This window comes from Enoplosus armatus, chromosome 4 (assembly GCF_043641665.1).
Source record: "Enoplosus armatus isolate fEnoArm2 chromosome 4, fEnoArm2.hap1, whole genome shotgun sequence".
Lineage (NCBI taxonomy): Eukaryota > Metazoa > Chordata > Actinopteri > Centrarchiformes > Enoplosidae > Enoplosus > Enoplosus armatus.
The window spans coordinates 10,457,411-10,476,333 of record NC_092183.1 but is presented as its reverse complement, the minus strand read 5'-3'; the positions used below and the strand labels follow the sequence as shown (position 1 = coordinate 10,476,333).

The following is an 18,923-nucleotide window of genomic DNA, read 5'->3' as shown; positions in this document are numbered from 1 at the left end:
TGGGACTTATACTCGTATATACTTTTATGTGTGAGTGTGTTTGTAAATATGGAGTAGGTTGGATAAATACAAATTTTGCCACATGCTTCAGTAGTGATTCCCACAGAAATAAGAGGCAGGTTTATGTTAACTGGCTGGGTATGTGTCTGTCATGCACTGATTTTCCATTTTTTGCCTGACTTCATGCTCAGTGAAGTTTATGCACCATCGCCTGGGGTCTACCTAGCCAAGCACTTGAACTGACAGAACCTTTTGATGCATCAGTGCCCATACCCACACACACTCAATCTTTGTGTCTTTGTATTCTTCTCCCTCCCTGCTTTTTATTCCAATTGACATGGGAAAACCCACTTCATTTCCAGTGCTTTCAAAGAATGACTCAAATAATTCATCATTGACTGCTGCCCATTTCCAAGCCTGGATGGTGGGTGTTGCAAGCCGGCATATTTTAAAGATCTCAGGTCCAGCAAGCCCAGGCTCTACAATGCTTCTGCTTTGGAAGAATCAACATAGTGGCTACGATTCAAATTGGAGACTCAGCCCGCAAGGCTGTGTTAAGACAATAAGCCTCATCGATTTTAATTTTTCACACTTGAATGTGTGCTTTGAGACAATAAAACTGCCTTTACAACTGGAAAATCACCCTGATGTGTTTGATCCGTGCTATGGGAACATGTTTTTGTAGGACCATTAAAGTAGAGAAATGTTTTCAATGCACTGTTACCCACATGATGGTTTGGGTTTTTTTGATTACCCTCTGCCTTTCTCTCTCTTTTTTTTAAACTCTGTTGTAGTAAAATGGTCCTATCAAGCAGCAAAGGCGAAATAGTGAGGGTCACATACATGAAAACAACCTCGACATGTGTGCTGTGATTTGAGTTGATGGATGGCATAGATACCCTCTTCTCTGGATGGCCATATGTTTGTTTGACAGGCACTTTATCACTTTCAGTGTTGCCAGGATTTAACTAAGACAGTTGCTCTCTTTGGTGATGCTGCTCTTGATGACCATTTACTTCTTTGGACAAACACCCATCTCTGTCATTCAAACACGCACACGCAAACAGATGTTAAATTAATGATCTCTTGATGTAATGAGCCCGTTTTGTCTGTGTGTTATCAGTGTGATCCAGGACAAGTTCTGTGGAATCATCAACATCTCTGTTGAGGCGCTGCATGATGTAATGACGGAAGATCCTGAAACAGGCACCTTCAAAGAGTAAGTATGCATGCTCCTTTCCTCCTCTCTAATTGAAAGAGGAGAAAACTAAAAACAAATACTTCTAAATCATGCAATTCAAACCTTCCACTCATTCCTTTTACGAGTGAATGAAGTTTGTGATTGTGACAAAGCTCATGCATGATAAATGAAGACAACTGAAATATTTGTTTGGAAAGTACTTGAAGCAGTGAAATTGCAGATGTGCTGTTGAAGCTTGAATTTATCAACAACAAACATCTGAAGAAAGTTTTTAAATGAATGATATAAAAACAATCCCTTACTAATGGATCATGACAGTGTGCTGAAGGAGGCTGAGTGGGAGTGCTGGACAGGACACTTGTTCTCTTGAAAAACAATGGCCTGTGAAATGGCCCAGAAAACACTTGCTGACTACGAAAGGAGACATCCCCACCCCCACCCCCCTTGCTGCCCCATCACTCTCCCCTCTGGCTCTCGGTGGCAGTAGCATGGTGCACATTTCTTAGTAGATGTTAACCTACATGCAGACACCTTTTCTCTGCTGTCAAAAGCGCTCAGCACCCTCCTAAGATGTGCCAGTGTGAAATAAACTGAAAAGTCGGGTAGAAAGGTTACTGTAAATGTTTCTGTATTTGCCAGTGATGTGTTGAATTGTTTTGGTTCCCAGTTGTGCTTCATAATGGACAAAAACATTTTTGTGGATGCGCGTTTCGAAATGAACAGACATTCCTTTTTATTCCTCTGTTGTCATAAAGGTTTGGAATTGTTCTTGCGTGGTGTGGAATACAAATGAAAGCCCTGGCTGCCATGGATAAATTGAGTGAAATAACATGCCAATTGGCAAGCCAATTCAGCAGAGTACTCTAGTGTTATTGTAGAAATTCAATCACTTGCCACTTGACCGCTATAAAAGGAATTAAAAGTTTAAACGTCTTTTTTACTGTACTGTACTGAACTGCACAGGACCAGTATGTAACATTTGATTAAGTTGTAGAAAAGTGCAACAAAGTTTAAACTGCAGAAGTTTTAAAAAGGAAGTAAACATGTGACCATGTGTTTTTCTTGTTTTTGGTCACCTACTCCTGAGGGAAATATGTGGATTTATTATTATTATTATTACAAGCAGTGTAAAGTGTCAGGCTTTTATTGACAATTACATTGACTTTATGCAAAGAGTCAATATTTGCAGTGTTCACCCTTCTTTTTCAAGACCTCTGCAATTTGCCCTGACATGCTGTCAATCAACTTCTGGGCCACATCCTGACTGATGGCAGAATTTGTGGGTTTTTGTTTGTCCACCCGCCTCTTGAGGATTGACCACAAATTCTCAATGGGATTAAGTTCTGGGGAGTTTCCTGGCCATGGACCCAAAATTTCGATGTTTTGTTCCCCGATCCACTTAGGTATCACTTTTGCCTTATGGCAAGGTGCTCCATCATGCTGGAAAAGGCATTGATCGTCACCAAACTGTTCTTGGATGGTTGGGAGAAGTTGCTCTCGGAGGATGTTTTGGTACCATTCTTTATTCATGGCTGTGTTCTTAGGCAAAATTGTGAGTGAGCCCACTCCCTTGGCTGAAAAGCAACCCCACATGTGAATGGTCTCAGGATGCTTTACTGTTGGCATGACACAGGACTGATGGTAGCGCTCACCTTTTCTTCTCCAGACAAGCTTTTTTCCGGATGCCCCAAACAATCGGAAAGGGGATTCATCAGAGAAAATGACTTTACCCCAGTCCTCAGCAGTCTAATCCCTGTACCTTTTGCAGAATATCAGTCTGTCCCTGATGTTTTTCCTGGAGAGAAGTGGCTTCTTTGCTGCCCTTCTTGACACCAGGCCATCCTCCAAAAGTCTTCGCCTCACTGTGCGTGCAGATGCCCTCACACCTACCTGCTGCCATTCCTGAGCAAGCTCTGCACTGGTGGTGCCCCGATCCCGCAGCTGAATCAACTTTAGGAGACGGTCCTGGCGCTTGCTGGACTTCCTTGGGCACCCTGAAGCCTACTTCACAACATTTGAACCTCTCTCCTTGAAGTTCTTGATGATCCGATAAATGGTTGATTTAGGTGCAATCTTACTAGCGGCAGTGTCCTTGCCTGTGAAGCCCTTTTTGTGCAAAGCAATGATGACTGCACGTGTTTCCTTGCAGGTAACCATGGTTAACAGAGGAAGAACAATGATTTCAAGCACCACCCTCCTTTTAAAGCTTATTCTAACTCAATCAGCATGACAGAGTGATCTCCAGCCTTGTCCTCGTCAACACTCTCACCTGTGTTAACGAGAGAATCACTGACATGATGTCAGCTGGTCCTTTTGTGGCAGGGCTAAAATGCAGTGGAAATGTTTTTTGTGGGATTAAGTTCCTTTTCATGGCAAAGAGGGATTTTCGAATTAATTGCAATTTATCTGATCACTCTTCATAACATTCTGGAGTATATGCAAATTGCCATCATAAAAACTGAGGCAGCAGACTTTGTGAAAATTAATATTTGTGTCATTCTCAAAACTTTTTTGAAAAACCATTTTGTGTTTTTCCACTGAAAACAGCTGCAGCCAAAAACATCGATTTAGTGAGAGTGCTCCAAAACAGTATAGTTGCGAGCTGAAACTTGCTTTAAAGCTCTGTAAAGCCGAGGGAAGCTGCATATTTGGGTGATAATTCTCTATAGATTCATCACTATGAGCGACCCCTTTCACATTGCCAAATTGTTTTCATATTTTCCTTTGATACATTATTATGAAACTATTGGTTATAGCCACTTCAAGGCATGTTCACCCCAGAGGAGAGAGACCGGATTGTAGTTACTAAGATATTACCGGTACCTTTTAGTAAGTTGTTTTTTGTTAGTTTGAATGTCATTAGTTAGAGTTCAGGTAGAATTTAGTTAACATTTCTGCTCACGAGTTATCAAATGCTACATGTCAAAGTCACAAAATGTGACATTCAAGACCCCACTACGTTATCTCTATTCACAATAAAGATTAAGCAACAAGGACAAAGGAAATAAAAGACCATACACAGACTTTGGACTGAGCACAAATGTTTTGCTTGTAATGCTCTCTGCATGCAGATGAACCAATATGAATAGCAGACAGAGAGGTGCACTAGAGTGCCAGAGGGTTCAGCCATTTTTTGTGAGCCTGTGTGTGTGTCTGTTGCCTGCTCTGAAGTTGTCTCCTACTGTGCAGGTTTATGTGTGGTTATTGATATCGAGTTGAATATGATTGTGTTTGCAGCTGCATGCTGATGAGCCATTTTGAGGAGCCCAAGCTGAGTGATGATGAAGAGCCACCAACTGAGCAGGACAAGAGGAAGAAACTGGTCAGTCAAACACACACACAGTAAAGATCTAGTTTTGTAATCATGAAAGCTTTTTCTGTTGTTTCATTCTCATTTTAGATTTTACACAAATAGCTCAATAATACAATGCTTTCTGATTTACTGAATCCCCTTCTGGTATCCTTTATGCTATATCGGCACTCATAATACAAAATTTAAAAAAAATTCTCTCCAGTAAGCACAGAGAAAGGTGGTCACTTACGTTAGTCATGTACCAATTCAGAGCCACCTCTCCGCTTCAAAAGCTGTTCAAAAAGCTGCTACAGCTTTTCATGCAAAGCACCTCATAATCACTTTTAAGTACAGCCCGTGGATGCAAGCATGTGCCATAGTAGCATGCTTCAAGTCACTTTAGGTAAGCATGGATGTTGTTGAGTACCTATAAATGGTCCCTAGGTTGGGAATGAATGTATACCCGTTAAACAGAACAGGGATGCATGTATGTATGAGCATGCATTCTGTGTGAGAATGCGTTTCTCTGCTACTCTGTCACGCTGTGGAACCTCAGAAATTGAAACACTACTTCACAATGTAAAAAATATAGATTAATTAAGATGTTGTGTGAGGTCTTCTCCAAATGAGCGCTTGAGCAAAATTCAGTTTACATACATACTTAATTTCATTGGTGTTTGAATGAAGAAATACAGCTGTATTTATTTTCTAGGGTGACTTTGTGTGAGTTTTTCTCTGTGTGTGAGTATATGTGTATTTGCTGGGCGGTATCCCAGTGCACTTATCACCTCAGCCCAGACCCTGACTTTTTGCTCCAGGGAATAGAGAAGAGGAGACTTAAAGTCGCACCTCTCTCTGCTTCTTAATGTGTGTCGGAGTGTGTGTGATAGAGACGTGCATGAATACGTGTGTGTGTGTGTGTGTGTGTGTGTGTGTGTGCCCACGTAAGACAGTTTTCAGTTTGAGGAGAAAGTTAATGAGGAAGGAGACCCGTGACATTTTTGAACATTTATTGACTCCAGTTTGGCTCTCTTATGGCTTCTCTCCTTGGCAGGTGTGTGCATATCTGTGTATAAGCATTTATGTGTAAACAAATGTGTGTGTTTGTGCTAGTCTGAAAGAAGTGGTGAGAGATGGAGGATATTGTTTGTTTTATCACTTTCTCATAGTAAATAGTAACTGCGAACTGTCTTGTTTGTTCATCAATGCCTCACTTGCACTGTGTGCATCTGTCATTCAATACAACATGTTGTTTTATGCTAGAATTTAGATAAATCACATCGACATTGCTCAATTATATTTAAAGTATGCATTCACTCAATGGCACGCAACTTTTGTTCAGCCAGCTTTTATCAGAAGCTGCCATGTGTGTCCACCATCTGAAAGGTTAGGTGTTGGGGTCTGCTGTGTGGCAGCAGGTAAAAGCAGGAAGCCTGGCTATGAAAGCTGCCGCTTGGGACGTGAAATGTCACTTGAATGGGAATGAAGAAGCTTGAGCGAGTGGGGGAGGTGAAGCAATACCAAAAAGATATAGTTGGAATCACCTTTATACACAGCACTAGTCTTAGAACCAAAGTTCTGGATAGAGTCTGGACTCACTAGTCATGGTTCCCTGACTGAGCCCTACTATGTTTGAGTTTCCCCTTTATATGTGGTACATATAAATGATTAAGTACACTGTAAAATGCTTCCTTACTTACTTGCTGTCTGTAATTCTGTGGATGTTAAAGGACCAGTGTGCAGGATTTAGTGGCATCTAGTGGTGAGGTTGCAAAAACAGGTAACGAAAACACAACGATTCTTAGTTTCAGGTGATTATACACTAATGAAAACATAATGAGTATTATATTCCATTTCTGCCAATAGATCCATCTAAATCCTACACATTAGTCCTTTAGTTACTTTGAGAGAGAGAGAGAGAGAACAGATATTATGTTGAGTAGAGCTAGACTGCTATGCCGCGTTCATGTCACATTGGGGTTATTGTAGTTACGAGTTTTGACCTGTAAATAGTGTTCATGTCAACATCCAAGTCATAATTACAACTGGGGAAACTAAATTTATTTCTTAAAGCCCCAATATATTTGACTTGGCACTAATACATACATTGTCTTGTCAATGCACAGTATTTTAATTCTCAAATGGCCAATTCATGAACACTCGCAAGTCATTTACATGGTAATCTTTCCCATTGCTATTAGCTTATTGCAGATATATCCATATCAGTGTATACATCAGCCAATAAATAACAAGAAATTGCACTGCAAAAACACCAAAGATCGGTTTGAGGTCATTAGAAATAGTGTTGCAGTTGCATAGTTTTACCACCCCAGATCACTGACAAGGTTATTCTTCAACTGTGAAATGTCTAGCTCAGTGTATTTCTTGGTCTCAATTTGTTTTAGAAAATACTTTTAAGGGATCCTTATCAAAAATGTTCGCTGTATGTATACACAAAAAAGAAGTAAACATTGCCAGATGTTATTTATGTCACATGTTTAGTGGTTAGTGGTGGAAGTTGGCAGAGGCAGACAAAAGAAAAAAAGAAAACTAAACGCTCTGCCTACGTACACACATGTCCATATAGTATAATTCTGCCACCTTCCTTTCCTTTCTCGCATACCCCCCCCCCCCCCCCCACACATCTTACTTCCTCACTTCTACTTGTGCAGCGTTCTCGCATCACCATCTCTTGTCTGCAGCTGATATTTGTATGTTTAGGCTGTTTTGTCTTGTTGAATTAGCTTGCAGTTTCCTGTCCATCACCTGCAATCTTGCATAAAATATGAATAGAGTCAATACAGGTAAAAAGGGCAAATTATCTTGATCACCTGTCCTCACATCACACACTACAATATTTTCCTCTCCACTCTGTCACTAGTTTACAGTTCCTATAGCTCGGATATTTTAGTCTGTGTGTCTGTCCAGTTTGACCTCTGGGAATTTTTACGTGCTGGTAGTTATTACTTCTCTCACAAGACACTCTGCCACATAATTTGCTTTTAAGATGACGGTGATTGTACCACAGCCCACAACTGTAGCAAACAATTTGATCTTTTCTTTTAATGAACTCAAACATGGGTGTTTCCAGGGTAAAGCTCATTAAAGGCTGTGACTTCTAACGTTCAAGATGCAAATGCAGTTTATTGCATATGTATGTACTTTGTAGTCCAAATTCAAATGGTGTTTTGCTGACTGTGTTAGAAACAAAGTGCTTTTAAAGCTGTTTTGTGCTGCAATGGCAGAAAGAAAATGAGCAATTTACATTTGTAATTGATATTTTAATTCTCTTTTTACTGGCTATTTTTTACTAAAAGGTGTTGACCCTGAAAAGTAAGCAGTTTAGGCAGTCTTATGATAAATTAAAGTATTTTCATGATGACGCTGAAAATACTATAGAAATACTAAAAGAATGGTTGAGGGATTTCCCTGGCTGGTGCACCAAAAACACATCATTAAAGCATTGTTAATGCAAGCTAATGTTCCTCTAGTATTGGTCCATGAGTCGGAAAAATATTTTACTTCTGTTAATATATTTTTTGGTCCTCATGAGATAGTGATAGTAGAGAGATGACAGGAAATGAGTGAGAGAGAGATGGCAACAAAAGACCTGGATCTGAACCAGGTACTTGCAGTTCATGGTCGGCGTCTTAACCACACAAGGACACGGTGGCTCTCCTTTGAATCTTAATTCATTCATTCTATAAATGTACCATTTCATGCACAAATGGTTCTAATTTGCTCAGTACTCAATTTCAATATAAAGTTCATTTATCTTTAGAAAATGGGACCAGTTTAGCTCACATTTAAGACAGTACACAAGTGTCATACTAGACATTATTTAAAGTAATTAGCGTTTGTTTAGGTTTTTTTTCAAATTTGGGGGCATGAAGAACAACTCAACTCATTTCACAATAACAAATAATTTTCTTTGAAAAACTCAGACTCAATATCTTAACTAAACTGAACTTAACTAATGCATTATTGGTTAGTTATTGGTTATTGGATTGAAATATATTTTACACAAACACATTGTACATGTGTGTTTGTGGAAGAGACCTGGCCTGTTACACTTGAGTTTGATATTTGATAAAACCTAGAATTAAGGAAAATGCAAAAAAAGGAAATGCTTAAGCTTTAAATATTTAGGTTTGGTTTATCTTATGGATAGATGTCCTGGGTAACTCGACGTTCCTCTCGATCTATCATTCCATTCAGAGGTTGTCTTCATGGGTGCAGCTCTTAAGATTTATAGTCTCTGTGGGAGCCAAGGCTGCCTCACCACTGCTGCCGTCATCTGATTTTTCCCTAAATTTAACTTGTCATGTTTCTCTGTGCGGAGTTTGTTTTGTGTTTTGGAAGCTGTTGACTGTTCCACTCTATCTTGTCTGGGATTTGTAAGGGCCCCTCACTTTGATCTGAGTGTTCCAGGCAACTAGACTAGGCTAACTGATGCTGTGTTTGGGCCGCGGTACATAATGCATCATTTGATTCTTGTGCTTCATCTACAAGGCCAGCACCATCAAACAAGAAGGATAGGCGACATCAAAGACTTTCCCCACTGGGTACTAATGACATGGGCTCCGTCTGTTGTGCTGTGGTGGCACACACCCACTTGAGCCTATTCTCTCTTTTTTTTTTTTTTTCCTAAAGACTAATGTACATGCACAACACACGTACAGGTTATTGTGTTGCATTTGTGTGAGTAGTTGCCAATGACTGATTAGACTCCAACATAAAAAAAGAAGACGAATGTGCCCTATTAAACACAATAGTGCAGGAAGAACTGGGATAAAATGAGGGGGTGGGTTGCTAAATCTCCTCCCTGAATGGTGATGGAGGCAAAACATGGTATCATGTATTGAATCAAGGCCAAACATACAAACTATTGTACTGCATCATGGTTTACACTACTTAGGTGTAAGCTAGAAGGCAGGTCTCAACTGATTGTGATTAGTTGTCCCTCACACCTTTTGTGATATCTACTGCAGCCATGCAGATATTTTTGTTTTTGTTTTTGCTCAAATATTGGAAATCTGGTCTTAAAAACCACCCCACAAAAGACTGGATGTGGAGTTCCTTTCCTAAGAAGTTACACTCACTCTGTAGTGCCACATCTTGGCATCATACTTCATACCCATCAGACATATTATTTCTTCTGGTTTATTATCACAGCTGTTGGCAGCATCCCAGGTGCAGACCAACCCTCTTTTTTAAAGTCCCATTTGCTGTACTTTGTTGTTTAATGTAGTTTCGATTTATTTGAACAGAATGCTTGGTTTAGTCATTTATAGCATTTGCTCAGGATGTGTAACTGATGAGTTTTTTGTTCCAGGCAATTAGGCTAATGAGTTGGTTTTCAGGAGTGCGTCTTCCTGTGATTGGTATCGGTAATAGTGAATACATATGATAGTATAATAAACGTTAGACTCACAGTTGGACCAGTTGTTTTCAGATTTAAAGGCGATCATGCTAATTTTGAATTCAACAAAAAAGAAGTCTCAGTACTGTACATATGATGACTCTGAAAGCAGCAGAAGTTGGCAGCAGCTCCGACTAAAAGAATACAGAAGAACACGTTTTCATTGTTCTCACTTGTGGTAAAAATGCCTCAGAATCAGCTAAGGCGTCAAACTCAAGCGTGGGACAGCAAATATTTACATATAAACTTGCATTTTCCTTTATTTTATCTTTTTACTAAAAAATACTTCATGATTTGTGACTAATTACCATTTCTCAGCAGCCTAAATCTGTAGAAAATATTGTGAATATTTGCTTTCACCATGTTTTGCTTTATTTTCTTACAAAGTTAACAAGAATTTGAGCAAGTTTCTGATAAGAATCAGAATTGCTAAAATCTAAGTGATACCCAACTTCAGTGTGGAGTATGGAGCATAGTAAATATTCGCCCACCTCGCCCTGTAATCCAAATTGTAAAAATTCCAATCAGAGGATCTCCTCCGGTAAAACTTTTTCTGATGGAATGGGGCTTTGAAAGGGCATCCCATTAAATGTGCATGCTTTGAAATTTGAGAAGAGGATGATAAAGAATTATACCTATTACATTATTGCCCCATGGCTGTTATTGCTCAGATTGAATGGAAAACATTTTCCAGCACTTATTAATTAGCCATGAAATTGTCCCTTCATTTTCATTATTTTGCATAGATTAGCAATAAGAGCGATTTAGTTCCCTTAAACGACAAGTCCATTAAATGTGCATGCTTTGATGTTTATGAAAGGAAATGATAGAAAATGATACCTATTACATGATTACTCAGTGACTGTCATTGGTCAGAGAGAACCAAAAATGCTTTTTCAAGCTTTAATGAACTACCGATTAATCGTGAAATTGTTTTTGTCATTCAACATTATTTCATTTTAATGAACAATCAAACTGACTCCAGAGGTCCTCTAGAGGTATATATTTATAGGAAATGAGTTTCAGTGTGTTATCAATTCACTCTGGGCCACACAAAGCATTAGTAATGAAGACTTGCCATTCTTGCTTTATTATTGCTCCTAGTCTCAAGCAGACCATCAGTGTCAGCATAATTTGGTTTTGTTGAATAACAGACCTCCCTGACAGTGTTATTTTGCTGCACAAGATATAAAGATTCTCCTTTGTGCTGCCTAAGGCATACAGAACTATCACAATTAGTTTCCATCTCTGTCGCTTCTCAGCTTTACAGCCATATGAGAGTACTGGGAGTTCTACATTTTTAGGGTGTGGCAGGATGTCGGCAAACATGTTGTAATTTTCCACCTTTTAAATTAACCAAAAATATAGGACAGCGGGTAAGTCATGCTAGAAGGGTTACTCAGAGATACTATATATTATATGGATGGTCCTTGCAGGGCACAAGCCTGTATCTCAGTTATAAAGGTTTGAGGCTGGTATTGGGTTTTTTTTAATGGCTGTCAGTAGAGTTAGAATTAATTACACTCTAAAGGAATGGGAATAGTATACAAAGTACAGTGCTTACAAAAAGTTATTGACCCATCTTGGTTTCATCCTATTGTATTTTTTTAATTGAATCACTGTGGCTGTAATATATATACACTATATTGCCAAAAGTATTCACTCACCCATCCAAATAATTGAAATCAGGTGTTCCAATCACTTCCATGGCCACAGGTGTATAAAATCATGCACCAAGGCATGCAGACTGTTTCTACAAACATTTGTGAAAGAATGGGTCGCTCTCAGGAGCTCAGTGAATTCCAGCGTGGGACTGTGATAGGATGCCACCTGTGCAACAAGTCCAGTCGTGAAATTTCCTCGCTCCTAAATATTCCACAGTCAACTGTCAGTGGTATTATAACAAAGTGGAACCGACTGGGAACGACAGCAACTCAGCCACGAAGTGGTAGGCCACGTAAAATGACAGAGCGGGGTCAGCGGATGCTGAGGCGCATAGTGAGCAGAGGTCGCCAACTTTCTGCAGAGTCAATCGCTACAGACCTCCAAATTTCATGTGGCCTTCAGATTAGCTCAAGAACAGTGCGTAGAGAGCTTCATGGAATGGGTTTCCCTGGCCGAGCAGCTGCATCCAAGCCATACATCACCAAGTGCAATGCAAAGCGTTGGATGCAGTGGTGTAAAGCACGCCGCCACTGGACTCTAGACCAGTGGAGACGCCTTCTCTGGAGTGACTAATCGCGCTTCACCATCTGGCGATCTGATGAACGAGTCTGGGTTTGGCGGTTGCCAGGAGAACGGTACTTGTCTGACTGCATTGTGCCAAGTGTAAAGTTTGGTGGAGGGGGGATTATGGTGTGGGGTTGTTTTTCAGGAGCTGGGCTTGGCCCCTTAGTTCCAGTGAAAGGAACTCTGAATGCTTCAGCATACCAAGAGATTTTGGACAATTCCATGCTCCCAACTTTGTGGGAACAGTTTGGGGATGGCCCCTTCCTGTTCCAGCATGACTGTGCACCAGTGCACAAAGCAAGGTCCATAAAGACATGGATGAGAGAGTTTGGTGTGGATGAACTTGACTGGCCTGCACAGAGTCCTGACCTCAACCCGATAGAACACCTTTGGGATGAATTAGAGCGGAGACTGAGAGCCAGGCCTTCTCGTCCAACATCAGTGTGTGACCTCACAAATGCGCTTCTGGAAGAATGGTCAAAACTTCCCATAAAGGCACTCCTAAACCTTGTGGAAAGCCTTCCCAGAAGAGTTGAAGCTGTTATAGCTGCAAAGGGTGGACTGACGACATGTTAAACCCTATGGATTAAGAATGGGATGTCACTTAAGTTCATATGCGAGTCAAGGCAGGTGAGCCAATACTTTTGGCAATATAGTGTATATTTATATATATATATTTTTTATTATTATTTTCTTTTTTTTTTATGCCAAAGATAAAGTAAATCTACAGATTGGTTTAAATTACATTAAGGTGTGAAATTGATTGCTTGAGTATTTACCCATACTCTGACACACCAGGTATGACAAGTGATTTTAGGTTAAATGTAATTATAGGTTACATACATCTGTATCTGGAAGGTCATAATCACTGTTAAGTCAATGTCAGAGCAAACCGAATTAAAGAAACTACATCATGAAGACAAAGGAAAAAACTTTACTGCCAATATGTGGCAAGTTTCGGTCAGGTAAAGGAAAAAGGAATATTTCCATGGTACTGAATATCCCCTGGAGTACAATAAAGGGCAGTAATGATAAAACTGAAAAGATATGGCACAGCTGTAAATCTGCCTAGAGCAAGCCGTCCTCAACTGAGTGTCCCTGGGAGAACAGGGAGAAGGGGTGAGCAATTTAGTTGCAGTGTTGTATTTTCCAGCGTCTCTTTTTTCTTTTTTTTCCCTCATGGTGATATTGACCATTTTCACAGCAGACATTTTGACTTTTCGTTGCAGAAAAAGAACAGGTGTAATTAATAACATTAACAATGGCTCTGATACACCTGTGCTTTTCCTGCTCTGACATGTCTATATATATATATATATATATATATATATATATATATATATATAGTAACTGCAGTATGAAAAGATCTCTTGTGGTAAACCCACGCAGGTGACTGTACTGATTCTAGCTGATTACATCTTGTGGGTGTGTACAGGCTGTGCTTGATTGACAGCTCCCTGACTCGCCTCTCTTAGTCTGTCAGGGCGGGACAAATTATACCTTTATCATTCGTAGTAGTACATTAAGTCCAGCGAGCTCACAAATTCCATCATAGCTCCACCCATCTTCAACATGAGCAGTGTGTGGGTGTGCGGGACCTTGGTAAGTATTCTGAGACTATTAGAGTAGTCCTAAACATTTATCATTAGGTTTGCCATAATCCTAAGCTGTTCTGTGGAGGCAGCCTGCTATTATAAAGAGAGTAGCTAGATATTAAAATGGAAAGCATGCACCACAGGGAACGCTAGAATCATTTTTCTCACTCACATCTCTGTCTGTCTTTGTGTTAATGTTACAGATCAGATGACGATGCAGCCAAAAGTGTGTTTAGTATTTTCACCTGTCAGCTCTTTGGATTTATGGGGAGTTAATTCGTCGTTAATTAGTTGATCTTTGGTCTGACAATTCAGTTGTTAAATTGATTTGAATAAATCTTAATTACCAGTGTGAAGCTTATTCATTCTGCGTGTGGCTCATTACAGTCAAAACCAATCACTGTGATTTTGATTGGTTGCTGGTTCTCACCCTTTGCTCTCAAATTCAGGGCTTGTCAGACAATTGACAAAATGATTGACTTATTGATCTTTGCTCAGGACAGGTGGATTTTTAATCAAATAAAGCGTTAACCTTGATTGACTGAAAGCAAATGTGGATCTACAGAACATGAGCCCTTGGCATATTGCTTGCAGTTCAATAATATAGTTTGAAGTGGGATTCAAAGCATGCACTGTTCTCTTGATGAAATAATAAATATAAATATAATTCATTTAGTATTGAGCTTCAAGTGTAAGGCTGGCACTCACACAACAGATGTTGTTAAAGCAGAAAGTCCACAGAGTATGAGGTGTCCAGAACAATGCTGCAAATTATCACTGGGAAGTTTGCAGGAAACCAAAACTTTTAGCTCAACTTTGAAGATTACTTTACACTGACACTAAGTATTAGATTCTTTAGTTAAGTGTAACTTTTTCAGACTTAGAGTAGTGCCAAACTTGTGCACTGTAAACAATTCTGTCCAATAGATCAGAACTACCAAGCATAAGCTCAAATGAGTCATGACAGTAAATAATAAGTTAGACTGACTAGGTTGCTCTTGAGTTTGTACATGCAGTTGACATAATTTGTTTTTTGTAGTGATAAGAGAGACCAGAGATGTATTTTATAGCTAGCAACAGTCACTGAACACCGTTTGCTCCCGTGGAAATGTCCCTTCACAGTATGTAACCCTACCCTTAACTTCACAATTCGAAGCAACAGCATCGTGTTGTTTACTCTTCAGATTCTCATGCATAAAAGCAGCAAGTTATTAGTTTAGGGTATTTCTCAGTCTGTGTCATGACTTGAGATTTGACAATATTTGAACAAGCCTATGAGACTCACACATTCTCTATTTGACATGAAGTGTTTGTTCACCAGCATTGTGGAATCCTCAATGCTATTTATCTCTGACCTGAAATGGACCTCAGAAACTCTACAGCTTATGCACCAGTTGTTCAGATTTTACCAGGACTGGCTCATGGACTTTTAATACATGAAATACCAAAATGTTCTGTTTGGATCATGTGTCATGTTTTACTAAGCTATCTTTTTTATTTATCACTGACAAATACAACACAATTGTCTCTGGGAAATGAGCTGGCACAATAATAAAGAAGATACCTCGGTGGTATTGTCAAAGGAAGGGAATTGGTCTGACAGCACCACTTGAATATTAAACGTAATTCTTTATCTGCAATTATCAATCTGTCCCGAACAAAAATTAATATTGACTAACAGTGCTGGTGTTACTTTAAAACACATTACAACCAAAGTTTCCAACTCACAGTTTGAAGGGACTCTGTGCAGTTTTATTGTAAATAATCTTTACATAACATATTGTGCGTACTGTATCCTTGAGGTCTAACTAACAAAATGCATTACCTTCCTCAAAAAACATTAAAGCCGTTTTTTACTTTAAATCCTGTATTGTTTACGTCAACGCTTGTTAGCTTCCAGTCTTCTTTTTCCTTGGCTTTGTTTTCACTTTGCAATGGTAACAGCACCAACTGTCAATCAGTGGAACAATGTGAAACTGAAGAGATGTGATGCTACGCAAATGTAATTTGGGGAAGGGGAACAGACAGCACTTATTGTCTCAATAGCCAAAACAAATCTATATCCCCCAATAAGTGGTCTACATACTTTCCCAGAGGGTTACAAGCCCTCAGAAGAACTTTTCTAGAGAGACCTGTATTGGGTCAAGATTTTGTGGTCGTGATCAATTTACTGATGATACCTGTAAAGGCAATCTTTTAATTGAGCTTGATTTGGTTGAACTTTCATATGCACTACAGAACAGTCTCCTTTTGATACTTATTAATACAATGAAATGCATTGCATAATTATGTATTTCAAATGAGTTGATTTAGATGAGTTGAAGAATTAGTAAATTATTCATTTGCATTGTGTCCTCCAAAGGTCCTACAACTGGGCTCCCCACCACTGGTAGTATATATATACGTGTATATATATGTGTATATGTATATATATATATGTGTGTATGTGTGTGTATATACAGTATATATTATATACATATATGTAATATATATTACATATAGGTTATAAATTGTAGTGAATCAATTTAAGCACCAAGATGGTTGTTGCAGTGTATCATAAAAAAAACATTATTACACTCATATCTATTGAAATCAATAATAATAAATCTTCAGTTTAAAGTTTATATCACAAAGAATTGAAAATGTTGCTTTGTTAGTGGGGTACTCTTCCTCAGTCTGAGTGCTTTCTTTTTGCTGTGCATTCCCTCATTGTAACTACGACATTAAAAGTTCCTAACTGCGAAAGTTGCTGACTGCATCCTTCCACTCCTGAGTCCCATCTTATAAATGCAGAAATTGGTTTTTCGGTGCCAGCCAGATGGCACGGCAGATTTCAGACAGGATGCCACATATCACTGTTTGACCCAGCTTGTCGTTCAAAGCCCCAGTTGCAAGAGTCCTCCAAGTCACAGCCAATCGCTCAGCCAAATCCATTAGAGCACTGTGAAGGTTTGCGCTCACAAGTTTAAAAAAAAAAAAAAAAAAAAAAAAAAAGGTTGCAGAAAATCAAGACCATCCTACAGGTTCGTACATTGTAAAATCATTGAGTTGATTTTAAGGGATCAAAAATAAAGAAGCTAATTTAATGTCCTGCATGGAATTGCTGAGAAAATTATTCAAAGCTGAGGATTCATTTCACTCTTGACACCCACTTAATCCATGTACACTGGTCACATAAACATTCACAATCCCTATAAACATAGGCAACTCCCTTGGACTCACATTTTATTGTTTACAGTATCGATGCAATTCAGTTCAGTTGACAATACAGGGCTCGATATGTTTTTTATATATATGTTTTCTTATCCATTTCAGCGCATAATGAACAAATTCACCTTTTGGGATTTTGGACTAAGATTCTCCAAAACCTTAAGCAAACCACGAGCCCCACTTACTGAAGTAAATGTGATGAATGAGGCTATTCAGTTGCATTTTACAGTGAAAAGGAATGGAATACATGAGCAAATCCACTCTATTCACTGCACACTGAGGCAAAGAAAAGCCTGCTTTAGCTATTCTGAGTTTTGTTGTGAAGCACAAAGGAGAGGTTTTAAAGGAAAGTGGTAAGTTTGGAAAATAAGCCTGGGCATTCACTGCTTGTTAACACAACTAATGTCAGCTGGGGGACGTGTCTATTGACTGCTTTTGACCAGTAGACACGGACTGAACTGCTCCAACAGTCAGAGCATAATAAACATTCACTTGTCTTTGTATCGAAATGCAGTTCCTCTTTATCTTGGAGTGACTTACGGGCTCCCACCCTGCACAGTTCACTTCACCAACTGATAAGATTTAGTTGATAAAGAGATCAGTTTTTCAGCTCTAAGATGTGATATGTATCACGTTTTTAGCCCAACATGTTGGGGCATGACATTTCATTACGTCACTACTTTGTAGATTTGTGTTTTGCATCTGTATTTTGCTACATTTATTTAACCCTCTACCTTCACAAGCTTTCTGGGGATTGCATCAGAGAAGCAACCCCACAGCATGATGCTGCCTCCACCAAGCTTCACCGTGTAGAAACGAAGCCTGTATTAAACAGCCTATATTATACTGTAGCCTTTTGGATTATGACTAAAATGCAGAGGTTTTGTCTAATCAGACCATAGAACCTTCCACCTTTTGGCAAACCATGCAGCTTCTTCAGAGTTGCTGTAGACCTCTTGGTGGCTTCCTTAGCTGCTGTCCTTCTCAACAACAATACTCAATACAACAATATCAATTTTGCGGGTGGCCTTCTCTCTTCAGATTTAAAGCTCTTCCCAGTTCTCCCCATATTTCCTATCTACTTGTGTGCATATGTGTGTACATGCATGCACGCACTCCTACACTTAAAGGTATGTTTGGTGATATGCACCCTTATAACAGACTGCTAAAGGGCTCTTATATTTACGCCCTCTACTACAATACTAATTAGGGTATTACAATTTGTGCCGCCTCATTTAGTGAGGAAAATTACTGCAATCAAATTATAATCCTCCCTCTAAGTCAAGAGACCATGAACTAATGAAACCTCAGAAAAGGAGACAGAGGTGTGTGTTTGTCTGCGTTTGGGGGCGACAGTTTATGCAATCTCTCTCTCTCCGTTTTCTTGACCTTGTTTCTCCATGACGTTGCTCTGACCTCTCCTGTCTTGTACTTTTTAAATTCCACTTGTCTCTTTCTTGATTACTATTAAATGTTGCTGTCTATTTTCTGTATGGTTGATCAATCTTTACCAATCCCTGAATATAATAACGTTGATGAATGTACATGACCTTATCTCTCAGCTCACTGTTCTGTCTCTGACTTTGTTTGGTTTCTCTTCTGTTTGGTCAGTGCAGCTTAGAACCCACTTGCTATTAAGGCCATGTCCACACTAATGTGAATGCATTTGAAAATGTTGTTTACACATTGAAATACTTCACATTAGCATTTTCAGAGTGTTTTTGAAAGTTTTGCCATCAACACTGAAATACACAACAAAGGAAACATTGTTAAATCTCTACTTCTTGCTTCGTATTACTTCTACCGTCTGGTAAAGAGTGTGGTTGGGAAGATTGGGTGTTTTGACAAACATGGGTGGTTACTCCGCTTGGTCTTACCAGGGTAAAGCTTTGTTCTGTTGCCTTCAACTGTGTGATTGCCTGTTCTGTGTTTCTGTATAACTGATCAGAAATTATAGTTGTTGTCATTTCACAT

General features: G+C 39.2%; 1 protein-coding gene across 1 annotated transcript in view; it reads left to right on the top strand.

Moving 5' to 3' along the window:
• Nucleotides 1-18,923, top strand: part of ipo11 (importin 11) — a 110,671-nt gene that overhangs the window by 82,690 nt on the left and 9,058 nt on the right. The window contains exons 27-28 of the mRNA XM_070904488.1: nucleotides 1,124-1,219; nucleotides 4,439-4,523. Coding sequence (XP_070760589.1) covers nucleotides 1,124-1,219; nucleotides 4,439-4,523 — 181 coding nt within the window. The remainder of the gene's footprint in view (nucleotides 1-1,123; nucleotides 1,220-4,438; nucleotides 4,524-18,923) is intronic.